At 33.0% G+C, this 17,702-nt stretch overlaps 1 protein-coding gene across 1 annotated transcript; it reads left to right on the top strand.

Moving 5' to 3' along the window:
* The first annotated feature begins 7,938 nt into the window (after positions 1-7,938).
* Positions 7,939-16,580, top strand: LOC136210007 (E3 ubiquitin-protein ligase HOS1). The gene is made up of 10 exons (XM_066001671.1): positions 7,939-8,219; positions 9,248-9,638; positions 9,998-10,132; positions 10,249-10,424; positions 11,127-11,522; positions 11,648-11,806; positions 12,426-12,920; positions 14,261-14,398; positions 15,092-15,780; positions 15,944-16,580. The coding sequence occupies exons 1-10, from the start codon at positions 8,103-8,105 to the stop codon at positions 16,116-16,118; spliced, it is 2,871 nt and encodes a 956-aa protein (XP_065857743.1). The 5' UTR covers positions 7,939-8,102; the 3' UTR covers positions 16,119-16,580.
* The last annotated feature ends 1,122 nt before the right edge of the window (positions 16,581-17,702 follow it).

The raw sequence follows: 17,702 nt of genomic DNA, 5'->3' as shown, positions 1-17,702 counted from the left end.
AGTTTAAAAACACTATTCAGAAGCTTTGAGTCTTCAAATCTAGGAGTTTGATTCACATAAACCTCTTCATTTATAAAACCATTTAAAAATGTGCTTTTAACATTCATTTGAAATAACTTAAAGTTCATATAACTAGAAAAAGTACACAAGATTCGAATAGCTTCTAACCTTGCTACTGAAGCAAATGTTTCTCTATAGTCAATACCTTTTTATTGGTTGTACCCTTGGTCTACTAGCCTTGCTTTGTTTCTGATCATATTTCCAGCTTCATCAAGCTTGTTTCTGAATACCCAGCTGGTTCCGACAGCTTTTTTGTTCTTTGGTTTGGGTAATAGATCCTATACGTCATTCCTTCTAAATTGATCGAGCTCTTCTTGCATAGCGATCATCCAATATTCATTGTTCTCAGCTTCTAAAAGGTTTTAGGTTCCAGAACTGAGATGAATGCAACATTTGTGAGAAGTATTATAAGTTGACTCTTGGTCATTACTGCTTTCTAGCAGTATCATTAATGTTTCCCTTGGAATGTCCTTTGGGGACTCTTACTTCCTTTGTGAGATCATCGTTTTTAGTTAGTAGGGTTTCAAAAAATTCTACAGTTAGATTATCATAAGCAAATATAATATCTTGTTCGGTTTTACCTTTAGAGTTTTTGATTGAACTTGGTTCAAACGCTTGATTTTCTTTAGTAGGTGTTAAGGCTTGTTCCTCTTCTTCGGAGCCTTTGTTTACCTTATTTGCATGGTTAGTCTCATCAAACTTAACACGAACATATTCTTCTAATACAAGAGTTCTTTTTCTTATTGAAAATCTTATAGGCTTTACTGTTTGTTGAATAGCCAATAAAAATAGCTTCATCAGCTTTTGAATCAAATTTGTCAAGACTGTCTTTAGTGTGTAATATAAAACGGTTACAACCAAAAGATATGAAATAACTGATCTTAGGCTTGCACCCTTTCTAGAGTTCATGGGGAGTCTTTTTCAGAATGGGTCTCATGAGAGCCTGATTCAGAACATAACATGTTGTGTTAACAACTTCTCCCTAGAAATATTTTGGAAGGTTATTTTCACTCAACATTGTTCTTACCATTTCAAGTAAGGTTCTATTTTTCCTTTCAACTATCCATTTTGTTAAGGAGTTCTAGGAGCAGAAAAGTTATGGTCAATGCCTCTAGTTTACAAAATTCATCAAACGGCTAGTTTCTAAATTCTCCACCATTATCACTTCTAATGTGAGCTATCTTTAAGTCCTTTTCATTCTCAATCCTTTTATAGAGTGCTGAGAAAGTCTCAAATGATTCATCCTTGCCACTGAGCAAGATGACCCATGTGAAGCGAGAATAGTTATCTATTACAACTAAGTAATATCTTTTTCCACCCATACTCAGAGGCTGAACAAGGACAAAGAGGTCCAGATGCAATAGCTCTAATGGATGTTTGGTTGAAATCATATTTTTACTTTAAAAAGATTTTCTAGTTTGTTTTCCAAACTGACTGGATTTGCACAAATGATCTTTTTCAAAGTTAAGAGTTTTCAATCCTTCAACAAGTTGATGTCTTACTAATTTGGTCAGAAGGTCCATGCTTATATGACCAAGTCTTCTATGTCATAGCCATGCATTTTATTCTTTTAATACTAAGCATATTTCTTTTGAAAACTAATCTTCTAGATTCAACATGAAAACATTTTCTACCATAGGAGCAGTAAGGATTGTATAATTGGTCTTACTGTTAATGATTTTACATCTAGAGGATTCGAAGATGACCTTTCTGCCATTGTCACAGAGTTGAGCCACACTCAATAGGTTATACTTCAAACCTTTGACTAGGGAGACATTGTCAATAGTTGGATTGATTCCGATGGATCCAAGGCCTGCTACCTTTCCTTTTCTTGTTGTCTCTGAAACTAACATTTCCTCTTCTTTTATGATATAATATGATGAATTGTGTTTCATCGCCAGTCATATTCCTTGAGCATGCACTGTCAATATACCACATCTTTGACTTTTATGCACATCTCAAGCCAGCCTGCAATGTAATCAATCTTTCTTAGGTACCCAAATCTTTTTGGGTCATTTGGTGTTAGTTTTAGCATGTTTTAGATCATATTCATCATAAATAGCCATTTTTGTGCTAACAAATTTCAGCAGTGTGGCCTCTCTTTCCACAAAAGTTTCATGCAACCTCTGGTTTAGATTTCCATCCTCTGGAAGACTTCCTTCTAGAGTACTGATGGTGGTTATTAACCTTCTGAGTCACATGGTGACTCTAAAGTGATGTGATGTCTCTTCTAAGAGTTTTATTTTCCTTAGAGAGATGATTTACTTTATTCATTAGAACCTTGACATTCTCATCTTGTCGAGAACTGTCCTCCAAAAGGTATCTGATACCAACAAGTTTATCACTTTTTATTTCATCACATCTTATGTTTAACACTTTGATCTTTTTGTTGTACTTCTTTATTAATGAATAAAGATCACAAAGTGCATTAACCATTTCTTCTCGAAGTTCAGAAGATGGACTTACCTCAATACTCTTATAGGGTTTTTTTTTAATCTTCAGTAGTATTGGATGACCCAACTATTTCATAAGCTCTAGGTTCTTCAGTCTCAATAGCCATGAAGCATATGTTGGCAACTTCAGAGGTTTCATTCTCAAAGGATGAGGATTCCTCACTATCATTCCATGTGGCTACCATAACCTTCTTGCCATGTCTCTTCTTCTTATTGGGGTTTGGGCAGTTGAACTTTATGTGCCCTTGTTGATGACATTCAAAGCATGTGATAGACTTGTTGGGTTCCTTCTTGAACTTGTTATCACTGTACTCTCTCTTAAGTCTTTTAGACCTTCTACATATCTTCTTATTTTACTTGTCACTCTTTTTAAACATTCACTTCATCTTCCGAGTGAACATCACCATCTCTTTATCATTATGTAATTATTTTCATCATGCTATATATTATAACTATATTATTTTGGGGAAAGTACAAAAATAAACCATGTGGTTTGGGTCATTTTTAAATATAAACTATGTGATTTAAAAGTTGGCAAACATGTATTTTGAGGTTGATTCTGTTAGCAAACACAGTCCAAATTGACTAACAATGTTAAAAAAAGTAAAAAAGAAAAGAGTTAATTTTGTCCTTAAATTTATTTGTTTTATAAATTAGCCCCCTTATTATCTGATTATCACAAACAAACCTCAAAATAAAAAATAAAAATCAAATACATCATCTTTTCCATCTTTCTTTAATTTATTATTTATTATTTTTCTTCTTCTTCTTTCTCTCTCCTCTTCTCTCTCCTCCTATTTGTTAATTTCTCTCTAAAATCAATTGAATTAACAAAATGTTGGTACGATTAATATAAACATCATACAAAATTCATGTAACAGTTGCTAGCGCAGCGCCAATGCGTTAGAAATCTGAAAATCAAAATACATTGAAAGCGGAAAAAGTTATCGTCAATGTGCTTTAATAGAGCGGCCGTCATGAAGTGGAGTGGTAACTAATGCACACATGGGTTGGTTTGGCTTGGCTCACAAACGATAACGATTCTAATTAAAGTATTAAACTACCGGCTGTATTTCACAAAATTTCTTGATTAATTCAGATCATCATGTAGCTAATTAAATAATGACACGTCATAAAACTCAATGTACATTTTAAAAGCATAGTTTTACTGTATACAAAATGTTTAGAATCAACAAAATCTAAACCAAATCTCACACTGCTGTTAACAAAGAGTTTATTTTTGTTAATATAAGCATTCCAAATCTAATTAATATAAGCATTCTGTTAATTCACATTTTGTATGATGTTTATATTAAGCGTACCGTCATTTTGTTAATTTAATTGATTTTAGAGAGAAATTAATAAAGAAGAGAGAGAAAGAATAAGAAAAAGAAGAAATTAAAGAGAGATGAAGAAGATAGTGTATTTGATTTTTATTTTTTTTTATTTTGGAGTTTATTTGTGATAATTAGATAATAAGGGGGTTAATTTCTAAAATAAATAAAATTAAGGACAAAATTAACCATTTTCCTTTTGACTTTTGACTTTTGACTTTTTTAAACACCGTTAATCAATTTGGAATGTGTTTGCTAACAGAATCAACCTAAGGTATATATTTGCCAACTTTTAAACCACATAGTTTTATGTTTAAAAATGGTCCAAACCACATAGTTTATTTTTGTACTTTCCCCTATTATTTTTAGGGTAAGTTATAAAACTAACTCAATTTATATATATGTTTACATATTTAGACTTATTACACTCCCTCTTACTAAACTATACACTTTCAAATTAGACTTTCCCAAAAGACCCTTAGTATATATATTATGACTTAACCAATTTTTCACTCCACTTCTCATCATTTGCGACCCAACTTCAATTTTATACATCAATCCAAGGCTCATAAATTTCTTTGTATATGTTAGTTTTCGATATTTTAAGTTACTTTTCACCTTTGTCGAATGGTATTTGGAGATTTTATCAACCCCGATGGGTTCACAATTTACGATTTTGCTTCGCAGTCGAAGAAGCTGCTAATTAGCAGTTGCTTATACTGCTAAGTAAAATCGTAAACTGCTAAGACGATTGCTTAGCAATTGCTTCCACCGTTAAGCAAAATAGTAAACTATGAATTTCACATTTCATTGTTTAGCAGTCAGCTCAAATTTCATATCCTAGAAACATAAATAGTTGGTTAAACAACAATTTCAAGGCTTAAACTTTACAATCAACTCTAGATGCAGCAAGCAGAAAAATTGAAAAAAAGATCATAAGGTAAAAGTTTCAATTGCAGGTACCCGATGACAAGAGAGTTGTTTCGAAAGCAACTAGCAATCACCTTTAGCAAGTTTATAAAGAGGCAAATCAATAGGATACCCAAGCCTCGCACCAGAAAATAGATGAAATCCCAATCAGAAAAGAATCTCATGGGAAAAATTTGGGGAAAAAATCAGATGAAATTATAGTTCTAAGCTCTAAAGCATGCTTCTTCGGAGCATAATACGCCACAAAAGGAGAATCTGAAAGTGAAACGATTTGCAGAGCAATAAGGAAAGCTTCCATCAGGTGTAAATTGCCGCTACTCGGATTAACCTGGAGAGACCAAGTGGAGAAACCAAAAGTTTTCCAATTAGAAACTGGACATGTTATTCTCAATAAGGATTATTAGTGCAATGAAGAATGGTAAAAGTGTTGCTCAATATGTTTTTCACGTTTACGATTTTGTTTACCAGTGGAAGCAACTGCTAATTAGCAATTGCTTCCAATGTGAAGTAAAATTGTAAACTGCGAACTTATCGGGTTGGATAAAAATCTCCAAATATCATCCAATAAATGTGCAAACTAACTTAAGAATCCAAAACTAACATATACAAAGGATTTTATGGATCTTGGATTAATGTATGAAATTGGAGTTGGATTGCGAAGGATGAGAAGTGGAGTGAAAAATTTGTTAAGTCATAATATATATACTAAGAGTATTTTGGGAAAGTCAAATCTGAAGTGTCTAGTTTAGTATGAGTTAGTGTAATGAGTGTAAATGTGTAAACAAATTCTACCAGTTGAATCAGTTTTGTAATTTACTCTATTTTATAAGTATATTATGCTTAAATTCATTTGATTAGTTATATAATTTGCAATTTTATTTTTATAGAAACGTAATTTTGTTATTGTACATTTTGTTTTAGATATATGTTAATACATAAAATTGTTTTTTTTCCTGAAACAAAGCGGTAATATCTTATAGTTAAGATTAAAAAGTAAAAGACCTTGCATTGTCAAATATTAAAAAAAAAAAAAATCAAAACTAAGAGTTTTTTTGTTTTTATATGTTTTACTATATTTTCTATAAATAATATAAATAATTTACTTTAAGTGATTTAAACATATGACTTAATGTATATTTACACCTTTAAACATGACAAGTTTTGTCTATTGGCACCCTAGATTTTTTAAATAACATATCACACACTTATAGTTGGCATTAAAAACCTATCACACACCTATAGTTGGTTTTAAAAACGTATCACACACCTAAAGTTGGCTCATTCGGACCTCTTGCACACAAAATCGTTGACCTGTTATCTTTGACATATGAGGTCGACGTGTGTGTTATAGAAAAAAGAAAAGTGTATTAGTTTGTTCTGTATGTCACCTCATATGTCAAAGATGACAGATCAACCATTTTGTATGCAGGAGGTCCGAATGAGCCAACTTTAGATGTGTGATATGTTTTTAATGTCAACTATAGGTGTGTGATAAGTTTTTAAAGCCAACTATAAGTGTGTGATAGGTTATTTAAAAAGTTCAGGATGCCAATAAGTAAAACTTGCCAAGTTTGAAGGTGTAAATATGCATTAAGCCTAAACATATCATCTCCAACATGGCCGATCCTGAGATTCTAGAGGCCTAGGAATGAAGTACCAAACAAGGGCCTTAGTAAATAAATATAAATAAAAAATTTGTAAAATAAAAATTACTTATAAATGAAACATTTTTATTACACTTAACAATCGATCTAATAAAAACATCAAATTTTAAATTAAAAACGATTTTATTTCGCATAAAAAAAACTTAGTTGTTCGTGCAAAATATTAAAAAAAAATGATAATTTCTAAATTTAAAATCACTAAAAATAACGATGACATCAATGTTTTTTAATATATTTCTTTCGATACATAAAATTGCTAAACCATTTAACATTTCCTGAGTTATTGATGATCTTAAATAGTTTTTCAATAATTTTAACTCCGATTTTTTTTAAACGAATACAATGGTCACTAGCATAGTTAAGAGGATTCGAAACACAATTGAAATATTTGGATAACAATTTGATGTTTTGACAAACTCAAGAATTTCAATTGCCGACATTAACAATTTTAGTCTTTTGCAACACTTTCATTTCTAAAAAAACATTATTTACATCAACATATGAGAAATTATTATGAGAAAATGTATTTATAAATTTGCATATTGTGACTTTTTAGACTTATGAATTTTAAGATTTTAATTTTTGTAATTTTTATTTAAAAAATTTATTTTTAGGTCTCCCTCCATTGTGCCTAGATATGTGCTCCAAATTGTCTAAGCCTAAAATAATTTCTGTAACTGTTGTGTCTTTGAAGATTTAATTTATGTATTATTTTATTTGAACAAAATATTATTTTTGGGTCCCTCTATCTCTTGGACCCTAAATATGCGTCCCTCCTGCCCATACCCAGGAATGAGTCTGTCCAACAATACTTCTCATATTCATTCTTTATTTATTATTTTATCATTAAAATTATTAATTATTATTATACTTAACAATAGTGAGAGGAGAAAATTTGGATGAAGATGCTCTTAGTGATTTGAGGAGCCACTGAGAGGCTATTGGAATTGATTTTTAACTCACCCTCCTCAAATTTTAACTTAAAAGCCAAACTAAGAGCCTGTTGGAGATCATTAAGACTCGAATCCGACAAATATGTTGGAGATTATTAAAACTCTCATAATTAAAGTTTTCCACGTATACTAAGACCCATATCCAAGATTACTAGGTTGAACGATTCGAGACTCTTAACCACTCAAGCCAACCTTGATTGGTATTATAAACTAATATGTTGATATTGAATACTTTATTTTTTTATTATTTATTTGGTAACGACTATGCTTACTTTGTTTTTTTCAAAGTAAGCCTTACTTTGTGTGTTTTTACCATTGGATTGATTTTATACTCCATCATCCAATGGTGAAAACACATCAAGTAACGGTGCTTTGTCAAAAACAAAGTAACCATATAAAACCAGCTGTTTATTAACATGAGTGATTTAATTTCAGTACTTTTTTTACCATTTATTTTTTTTTAGTTTTATCAAACTCCAATAATTTACTCACCCGATCCGAACCCGACCCATATGTTTGAACGCAAACGTCTAACCCAGACATCGTCCACATTTGAATTCTGAGTTTTGTTCTCCCACCGCTTATGGTGGCAGAGTGGCACAACCGTTCTTTCAACCTTAAGCCCTAATACGGCTATTTTGCCTTTCCGTTTGTCACTTCCTTTTAATTTGAAGTGCCCAAAGCATTTTTTTCCAGCTTTCTACAGTAATGGAGCCAAGCTATATTAACGGTCCGATTTCGCTTTCCATCCCCGGCGATCGTGCTGGCACCCCTAGATCCGCTGTTCCGCCTCAGCAACCTAACTACAGTAGCCGGGCTGTTCAAGTACGTAATTTACTTCTCTTGATGTTCAATGGTTGAACTGTATGAACTAATTTATAAAACCCTAGCTTATGCTGCATTTTAGGGTTTTAGGTTGCTTGACCATAAGATTTCGCATTACGCTCACTTTAAATTTGGTTTGGCACATTATGTAATCTTAGCAAAAGTTTGAAGTGAGGTTTTGATCAAAACCAATGAAGTGCTTTTAGAAGCCTATATCAATAATCTCTGAGGTTTCAGGTTTGGGACCTAAATAGCAGGTTTGATCTAATGAAGGTGAAGCTTTGCTAGAAAAACTATGAGAGTTCTGATATGTGCAAGAGGTTATTGCAGTTCAGTTGTTTTTCATGTTGTTTGTTGGTGGTTGTGTTTTTTTATTAGAATTAGGAATTTGAAAAATTATGTTCTCAATTTAGTTCTGAAGTGATTAGTTGCAAGTTGAGATGTTCAGGGTTATAATGTGTAATTGTGCGGATATATTTCTTGGACTCTCTAGTGATGGACATGTATGAACTACATACCAGACAAAAACTTACATGCCAATCTGTTTCCAAGGCAAAGGTTTGATGGGCGTGCTGCTGTTTAAGTTGTACTTCTTGTCAACATCAATTTGCTGGCATCTCTCTTGAGGCCGATTTGGATTGCGGATTTGAATGTGTTAATGTGAATTTATGTAGAAATATGGAATCTTGATTGTTTTGTGGATTCAAACAACAAGGTTATGTATTTCTATAAGGGATAGTTGGATAATCATTCAAAACTGGCTTATCTGGTTGAAGATGAAGATTATGAACCTGTAAATCTGGAATTGGGTATGTATCTCCTGGAAGTCCAGTTTTGGTAGCCAAAGCATTGTGGGGAATTCTACTTCTCATTCTAGAAGTGACCATTGTCCATTTTCTGGCTATATGGAAATGTGGATGTATGTAATAGCAGTTCAGTAGGCATACTTTAGCCATCAAATACTCTGCTGAATTTTGACCAGTAACTTGTTTCATGAAAATTATTTGTGCTTCTAATTCTTATTTCAGGAAGCTTTGGAACACTTGGCATCTGTTGATTTACTTGAATTGTGCAGTGAAGCAAAAGTTGAGCGTTGTCGTGCAACTAGAGATTTAAGAAGTTGTGGACGCTGTGTACAAAATGTGTTAGTCTCATGTGGACATGCTTCCTTGTGTTCAGAATGTAGTCAACGGTGTGATCTTTGCCCAATTTGCAGAATTCCCATCCCAAAGAATAACAATAGGCTCAGACTTCGTCTCTATTCTGAGTGTATAGAAGCTGGCCTTATTTCAAAAAAGTGTGATGAGAGGTTTCAGGAGAAAGAAGATGGAGACAATCAATTGACTGCTGATGTCCAGCGGCTTTATGCTTTATTTGATGTGGCTATGGAAAACAACTTGGTTTCTTTGATTTGCCACTGTATCCCTTACTGACTCTGTTTTATCTAAATTGAAATTGGATACATCTATTTTATCTTGTATAATGTTTTTGAATCACTGTTCACTTTAGATCTCTGTTCAGATCATTCTTTAAAGGCAGTTTCCTGATGGAATGATGTTTTTCACTTTCATTCTGTCCATAAATATTAGAGCTTACTTAGATGACATAATTCAGTAAGATGCTTGACAAGTGGACACTGCCACGCGATTTGTTTCGTCCAGATTTACTTTAGTTTCCCTAGGAGAAATATGAAAAAGGGGGAGAACAACTTCAAGGAATTTGTTTTATGGAACTGTGATTTCATTTTTCAAAGTTAACCCTTAACAGATATTGAACAGATGTTACCGATGTTTGTATGGATGAAACTGCTGTGTCTAGTGATCCTGTCATTGCCTTCTTGCTGGATGAAGTCGTTGTGAAGGATTGGTGCAAGCGGACATTTCAAAACATTTTATTGGAACTTCAGGCGATCTGTATCCTTGTAACTTGTTTATATTTGATATTGGAAAAAGCATGGTATATTGTTTACTTAATTATGTACATATTTCTTCAGTGGCTTGCTGATTATAATTCTTAACTCGCCTGAAAGACAATCTTGAAGCAGAAGAAATGAAAAGTAGGTTGAATGTTCTTGTTAAGCTTTCAGTGCACCTGGGTGGATTGTCGGATGTGCTTGAAGTATTAGAATCATCATTTAAGGGTAATATTTCGGCACAGCTTCATGACTTGCAGCACCTTCAAGAAAGCATTTTAAAGACAAAACAGGTTAGATTGCTCAAATAAAGGGACAAGTTGTAATGCAGTTTATTGGTTCAAAGTCTTCTTCTGATGCTCTATTTGTATTTTCTTTTATTGTATTACTATTGTTATTGTTATTATTATTATTATTATTATTATTATTATTATTATTGTTGTTGTTGTTGTTTTTATTTCAAGAGAAAAGTCTAAGGCATACAAAGCACACAATCTGAAGAAAGAAATCCCCGGAACATCAACTTTATTTTGTGTGTTTAAACCTACATCTACTCGTATTTAAACTAATATATTAAATGAAATATTAAAATGATATAATATAAATTATTGTGTGTTTAAACATAATATTCATATGAAATCATGCAGGACCAATTCATTTTTCCCTTCTGAATAAGAGCAATGTTCTTCTGATAGTACTTTTAGATTTCTACTTTACAGCACTTATTTACTAGTTAATTCAGAAAACTTAATTGTTAAAAGCCACTTAGACTAGAACTAAAATATATGAAGATCATTCTACCATATGGCTGGTAGGATATTGTTATTCATTATATGTTTATTTTAAGTAGACTATTAATTGGACTAACCGTACTATAGTATGTTCAGTTCTGCTGATTTTCAGCGACACCATAAATTGCTAATTTCATCTCTTTTTCTGCTTGTGATTTAAAGCTATTTCTTAATGCTGTGATTTTATTATTATTTTTATTTCAGCATATGGAGATCATGAAATGGTGTATAAGACACAATTTTTTGGGCAAAGTGAAGTCTCGTTACACTAATTTTGCATCATGGCGATCTGTTGTTCGCGAAAGGAAGTCAGCTGCAATTAAACGCTCATGGCCAGATGTAGTAAATCAATCTGTTGACTCATGTATGATGATTGGTTCCTTGTTCATCGAAGATGCTTTAGAAAATCTTGAGATTGAACAAGGATTTGTACAGGGAACTGGAGAGGAATTAGATCTTGCTTCTTTGCAGAATGATCCTGGGTCATTTTTTAAGTTGGAGGGGGTGGTGGGATGCTATCCATTTGAAAATCTTCGAGCTGCTGTTGATGTACTCTTTCTACGTGGAGGTTCTGATTTGATTGTTGCAAAGCAAGCAATTGTATCCTTTGTCTCTTGTTTATCCATTTTTCTGCTTGTTGTCTTTATTTTATTACATATGATGGTATGAGCTCATTTTTTTTTTTTTACTTTGTTGCCCTTTTTGCTTCTTTAACATAGAATAAGTTACTTTATTACTTTTTTGATCGGCATTGGACAATGCCAGATGAAACTTGGAGGTACATTGTGGATGACTTTGCAGCTACATTTGGTGTAACCAGACATGCATTACTTGAATCTTTGGTCTTTTACCTTCTAGATGACTCTTCAGAGGAAGCTCTTAAGGTAACTTTATAGTCATACTGGTGCAGTGTTCTGCAGTTGATCTCTTTTTTGATTTTGATAGAAAAAAAGAGAATGAAATGCGAAACATTATTGTGAGGCCACAACTTCTGATAGTGCTAAGCTGATAGATGATAATAGTAATAAGTAGTTGGATAATCCTGAAATGTTATTCTCAGTGCCATGAGAGGCTTATGTATGTTCTGATCAAGATTTTGTTCTCTAATTTCCATCTTCCTTTCTGTCCTGGTCCTGTGCTCATTCCACATACTCTGGAGAAAAAAAAAATTCTCAGAATGCACCTCTTACATGGTCCAGAGAAAAGAGTGGACCTTGTTACATGGACTGCATATGAAGTGATACTGCCTTTTAGCATGAGCTTTTAGAGGAAGTGTAATTTAATATCTCTTTATTCTGAAAGAGCAACTACTTGATCTCTAGTTATCGTACTTTGATTCTGCATAAGAAAGGAGAATCTTAAAGTACTGCACTGCCAAATATACATATTTCTAGTATTGAGAAACTGAATATGTTCTGTTAGTTTCTGGCTGCTGAATTTGATTTTAGACTTCTTAGAGGATTATAATCTATGCTGATCATTCTTCAAATATGTATTGCTTAGGACGCTTGTCATTTGCTTCCTGAAATCTCTGGCCTGTCCACTCATCCTAAGATTGCTCAAGTGCTTTTAGAAAGGGAAGTACCTGAAACGGCTCTCATGGTCTTGCGGTGGTCTGCGCGTGATGGATCGCAAAATATTTCACTTAATGAGGCTGTCACAGCTGTTCGGGTTAGAGTTGAGTGTGGACTTCTGACAGAAGCTTTTATGCATCAGAGGACACTCTGCACCAAAGTCAGGGAAAAGAAGTGGAAGGATGGACCACATGAGAATGCTTCTTCTGAACTAAAAGGTGACTGCAGGATTTGGGAGGATTGGGTGGAGATACTGGTGACCGAGCTTTGTTGTCTCTGCATTAAAAGCAAATTGGTGGACCGGATGATTGAGTTGCCTTGGAATTCAGAAGAGGAGAAGTATATACATAAATGTCTATTAGAATGTGCAATCCATGACCCTTCAACAACCATAGGCAGTCTTCTTGTTGTATTTTATCTTCAGGTAATTACTAATTCTAGTATGGTTAATTTTCCTTTGGAAATTCTACTTCATCTCCTTTTATTCAGTACTTTTACCTTTAAGAAATGGTGATTGTCATGATTCTTTGCGCACTTAGCTGGTCAATGCTTGGGTGCTTTAACTGAAATGGACTAATGGATTTGTGGTAGTGATGACATTAATCAAGTATTACGAAGTTACTTTTTCAGCACTAGTAAGCTTTTTTGAGCTAGAAGAAAAAAGGTATGCCTATACCCTTCAAATGTGCAAATCAGAGGACTTTGGATTAATACGAGAATCTAAGATCTTAAAATAAGAAATACTAAACTAGATGTAATGTCATATCATCTGTTTTGAGGCAATTAAATCACTGGAGGAATATTATGGTTTTGAGCTTAAGCTTGTCGTCTGCATCCAGTTAACTATTTCAAGTCAAATTTTTGGAATAATAAAATTTTTGCTTTAGGTATTTATCATAGTTGTTAGAATCGTACGAGTCGCGAGTCGACTTGTACGATTCGATTCATGAAGAATTTGAGTCGTATCTATGGTACGACTCGGAAGCTTCATGAATCAGCCGAGTCACCACCGATTCGCCGAGTCACCCGAGTCAGTCAATTCAGGTCACCATTTAAAAAAAAATTCAATTTTTAACAACTAAAAAACGTACAGCAGAAGAAGATGACTGTTCACTTTGCAAAAAAAAAAAAAAAAAAAAAAACGTCCAGAAGTTATGAAACACAAATAGTTTCAATTAGATGACTCTTCACTTTACAAATTCCAAAACCTTTGTTATTATCTCCTTCTACTCTCTATTCTTTCTATTTTCTATGTTCTGGCTGTCGCTACTTTCTTTTATAACTTGATATAATTTCTATTTAGATATTAAAATTGCATTTTTGGACTAATATTTAAAGTTAAATATGGTTAATATTTTATTTTTTTATAGCATTTTGAATTTGATCCGAATCTTATGATTCGATTCACGAGCCCCGATTCGCAAAATGAGATTTCGAGTCATGAGTCGAATCTCGATTTAACAACTATGGTATTTATTAAATCTCTGAATTGCATTTAAATTCATTGTGAGTTGTCTTGTAAAATTCAACTTAGTATGATTCTGTTGTGTTGTCTCCACATCAGAAACTATTTTCAATTCCGTGATTAAGATGCCGGATAAGATTGTGTGATGCAGTGTTGTAATTTTGGGACTGATGATATTACTTGTACATAGTCACATCAATGAATCCAATTTGTTCGAACATTTCTGGTTCTTTAATATTTATGTTTTCGCACTTAGATTTCCTCATAATTTACTGACTGTTGTTGTTTCACTTGTCCAGCGTTACCGATATGCTGAGGCATGTCAGGTTGATCTCAAACTTCAAAACATGGAGAAGGATTTCATTTCAAACAACCCCGTCAGTAAAGAAGTTTTATCCAGAATGAGATCAGCTAGTGATTGGAGATCTGGACTAGTTGTAAGTGCTCAGAACTTGGTTATATTCGTGGCATCCATCTTTCTGCGAACAAAATGAAGTTATTTGAGATGGTCAAGTTATCCTATAAAAGTGCAAAAATTTTAAATGACAAAGTTCATGGGGTTTCTAATTTGATTTTTACTTCATTTTAAATATTGGCCTTGTCTGAAAATTGTGTAGAGCTAGATTTTGTTCAAAAATTAATTAACTGTTCCAATGGCACACTTTAAAGTGTAACCTTTGTTGAACTGTTATAAATGACGAGTTCTCATGTTGGAGTATGGTTGAGACTTGTCTCTATATTTTCGTTTCTGTTCCCTTGAGTGATAATAATTGGGATATCTGTGTTTTAAGTCTGATGCACTTTAAATGTTGACCACAACAACAACAAAGCCTTAGTCCCAAAATGATTCGGGGATTTAAATGTTGACCACATTTTAAAATAATAGTGAACTAGAAATTGCCAAAACAAATTGAAATGTTTCACAAGGACACTCTAAAATGTAACTTTTGCTTCACTGATATATTACTGGTTATGAGTATTGACGTCGCCAATGAGAGGTCTATACAATAATCTTTATTTTTTATTAGTGATTCAAGTTGGAGGATATTTTTAGGCCCACGGCACATGCTCGCAATAATATTATCATGCTTTCTGTTAGTCTGTCTGAAAATTTTATGTGCTCTATGCAGGCTAAATCAATTGAGTTACTACCACAAGTCCAACAGCAACAAGCAAAGGCTGGAAAACTGTTGCCTGAGGTTTATCATATTTCTGGTGAACAAGTTGAAATGCCATCAAAATCTGATCTTCCCATGCCGCGACAGGAAAAATCAAGCAGTTTACTGATCCCCCCACCTGGTGGTGCTTCTCTTCTTTATCAGACAGATAATATGAGACCATTTAAGTCATCAGTTCTTGAAACTCCAGTACAACATGGTGGATCTATCACCAAAGCTCACATTGAATCCAGTAATTATGGGTCTTCATCAATTCTCCAGGAAAGGTTATTTACAAATGCTGGAAAAGGGCTGAAGCCACAAGTCAGTGTTTACAATAACGTTAAATATGATGGAATCCCAACGCCTGGTTTTCCTCGTGTGAATCCTACTATTGCTACATCATCAAGGAGTATTGGAAAAACCACATTGGAAGTACATGCTAACAACCACCTGTTTCATGGTCAATATGATCATGACTCGCAAGAAATGGAACAAAATGGATTCACGAATCAATTTACAAGCCCCAACATTGCAGCTAATCCATTAATAGGTGGTAGCCATGCTTCACGGTTGTCTAGTAAAAGGATTCATTCTTATAGGTCGGATGAAGGTTCATGGAATGATACTACTGAAGATGATCCGATGGACATTAAATTGAGGTGAATTATATATGCTCTTTCGAACTGTGTATATTCTTTTCAATGTCCTCGTTGCTTATGGGATGTTTATGCTAAGAGATGCCTGATTCTCACTTATTACTCTTTTTGTTTCTGTTCATTTAGTTGGAATATTGATTCTCTGCTTCCTCTTATGACATTTCAGTGGTAGAGAGACGGGTTTCACTGTTGATAAAGAAAATACGAATGGTGGACCGAGATGGAGATCTGATGAATCCAGCGACGAGGAAGGGGGGAATAATCTGGAGAGAGGTGCTGGTGTAGCTTCTCATATAACTCCAAAAAGAGGAGTTAGAAGAAGAAGGTTTGCTAGAAGATGAATATTATGAATGCCTATTCTGTGAACAATCAACACATTTAACCATCAAAGATGGAATATGGAGCAGCATAAGTGATACCTGAAACAAAGTGGTAAGTTTTTATTTTCCGCGTTGGGTTCTCCGCTGCTAAAGCAGCACAAAGTGATAGGGAAACAAGGAATGGAAAGTTGAGTAAACTGCGCTTCTAAAGCATTAGTTTTTTCTCGAGGTATATAATCAAATAATCATACCATATTATTACATATTCATAGTTGAGAAGAATGCTTGGAAGCAGATATGAGTTGATCTTCTATTGAACTTTTGCTGTTCTGTTGATTAGTTAAGGATCATCATCCATGGCTAAACTATTGTATGATTGGATTACTTTAAACAATCCATCGATTTTCCTGCTTTATATTTTTTGTAGCATGATTGTAAATTATGTTTAATACATCTGTTCCAACAGCCTCAATTATCAGTTTATGATGCGACGGTGGCAGATCCTGTTTATCCCTTTTCACTTTTAAACCCTTTCTTCCCTTTCTCAATCCTTTATTTTAAGGAATCAGATCCCTGATTATTATGTTTATCACATTATGTCCTTGCGTATTTGAAATTATAGTTTTTACAGTTTAGGTTTTTATATTTTCTCTAGTCATGTATATATATATATATAAACTGTTTTTGAAGATAAAATGAAGGGATAAAGACCAAATTTAATCTCAACGTTTTAAAAGAAATGTAGATTTAGCTTTCATGTGAAATGATGCAAATGTAAGCTTAACATTTTTTCAAGTAAGATCAATTTAGTTCTATGTTGTCGAAAGTTTGAAAAAATTAGTTTGACTAGTATTTATTTGTTACTTCAGATTTTATAAATATGGGTAAATAATTTATTAGTCCCTCACTTTTTACATAATACATTGTTTAGTCTTTATTTTGAAAAACACATTATAAGATCTCTAACTTTTGTCAATATTAATTTTTTTTGTCCTTTTTGTCTAGTTTTTTTAGACTTGTAATAGTTATATTTTAGCATAAACAGATAGATATAAAATAACAGAATAACATGGTAAACTTGTATTGTACTCTGTAGTCCTAAAAATTAAGATATGTTCGGTTGAAAATCTAAAATAATAGATAAAAGGACTACAAGGTTAATATTGGCAAAAGATAGGAACCTTAAAATGTGTTTTTCAAAATAGGACTAAACAATGTGTTGGGTAAAAACTAGAGGATTAATAAATTATTTACTCTATAAATATTAATTATATCTAAGATATTTAGTGTATTACTAATAAAATTATAATTTTTTTTTGTTAAATTGTTATTAATGTAGTTATAAAACTAATAAAAGATGTGCAAAATTGTTTGGAAGGTCCGATGTGACATTTAAATAACAGTCAAACCGATCTTTTTAAATTTTTGATAGCGTATGATTAAAATTGATTTTGCTTAAAAATGTTAAAGATAAATTTAGTTTAGAGTTAAATTTGATCCTTATCCCTTAAATAAAAGTTAGGAGACTTTGCTCTCATCCAATAATAAAAATTGACAAGGTAATTACTTTGTCAATTATAGGACTTGACAAAGTAATGGCTCTAC

This window comes from Euphorbia lathyris, chromosome 1, assembly GCF_963576675.1.
Source record: "Euphorbia lathyris chromosome 1, ddEupLath1.1, whole genome shotgun sequence".
In the NCBI taxonomy this organism is placed as follows: domain Eukaryota; kingdom Viridiplantae; phylum Streptophyta; class Magnoliopsida; order Malpighiales; family Euphorbiaceae; genus Euphorbia; species Euphorbia lathyris.
This window is presented reverse-complemented; position numbering and strand designations above follow the sequence as displayed.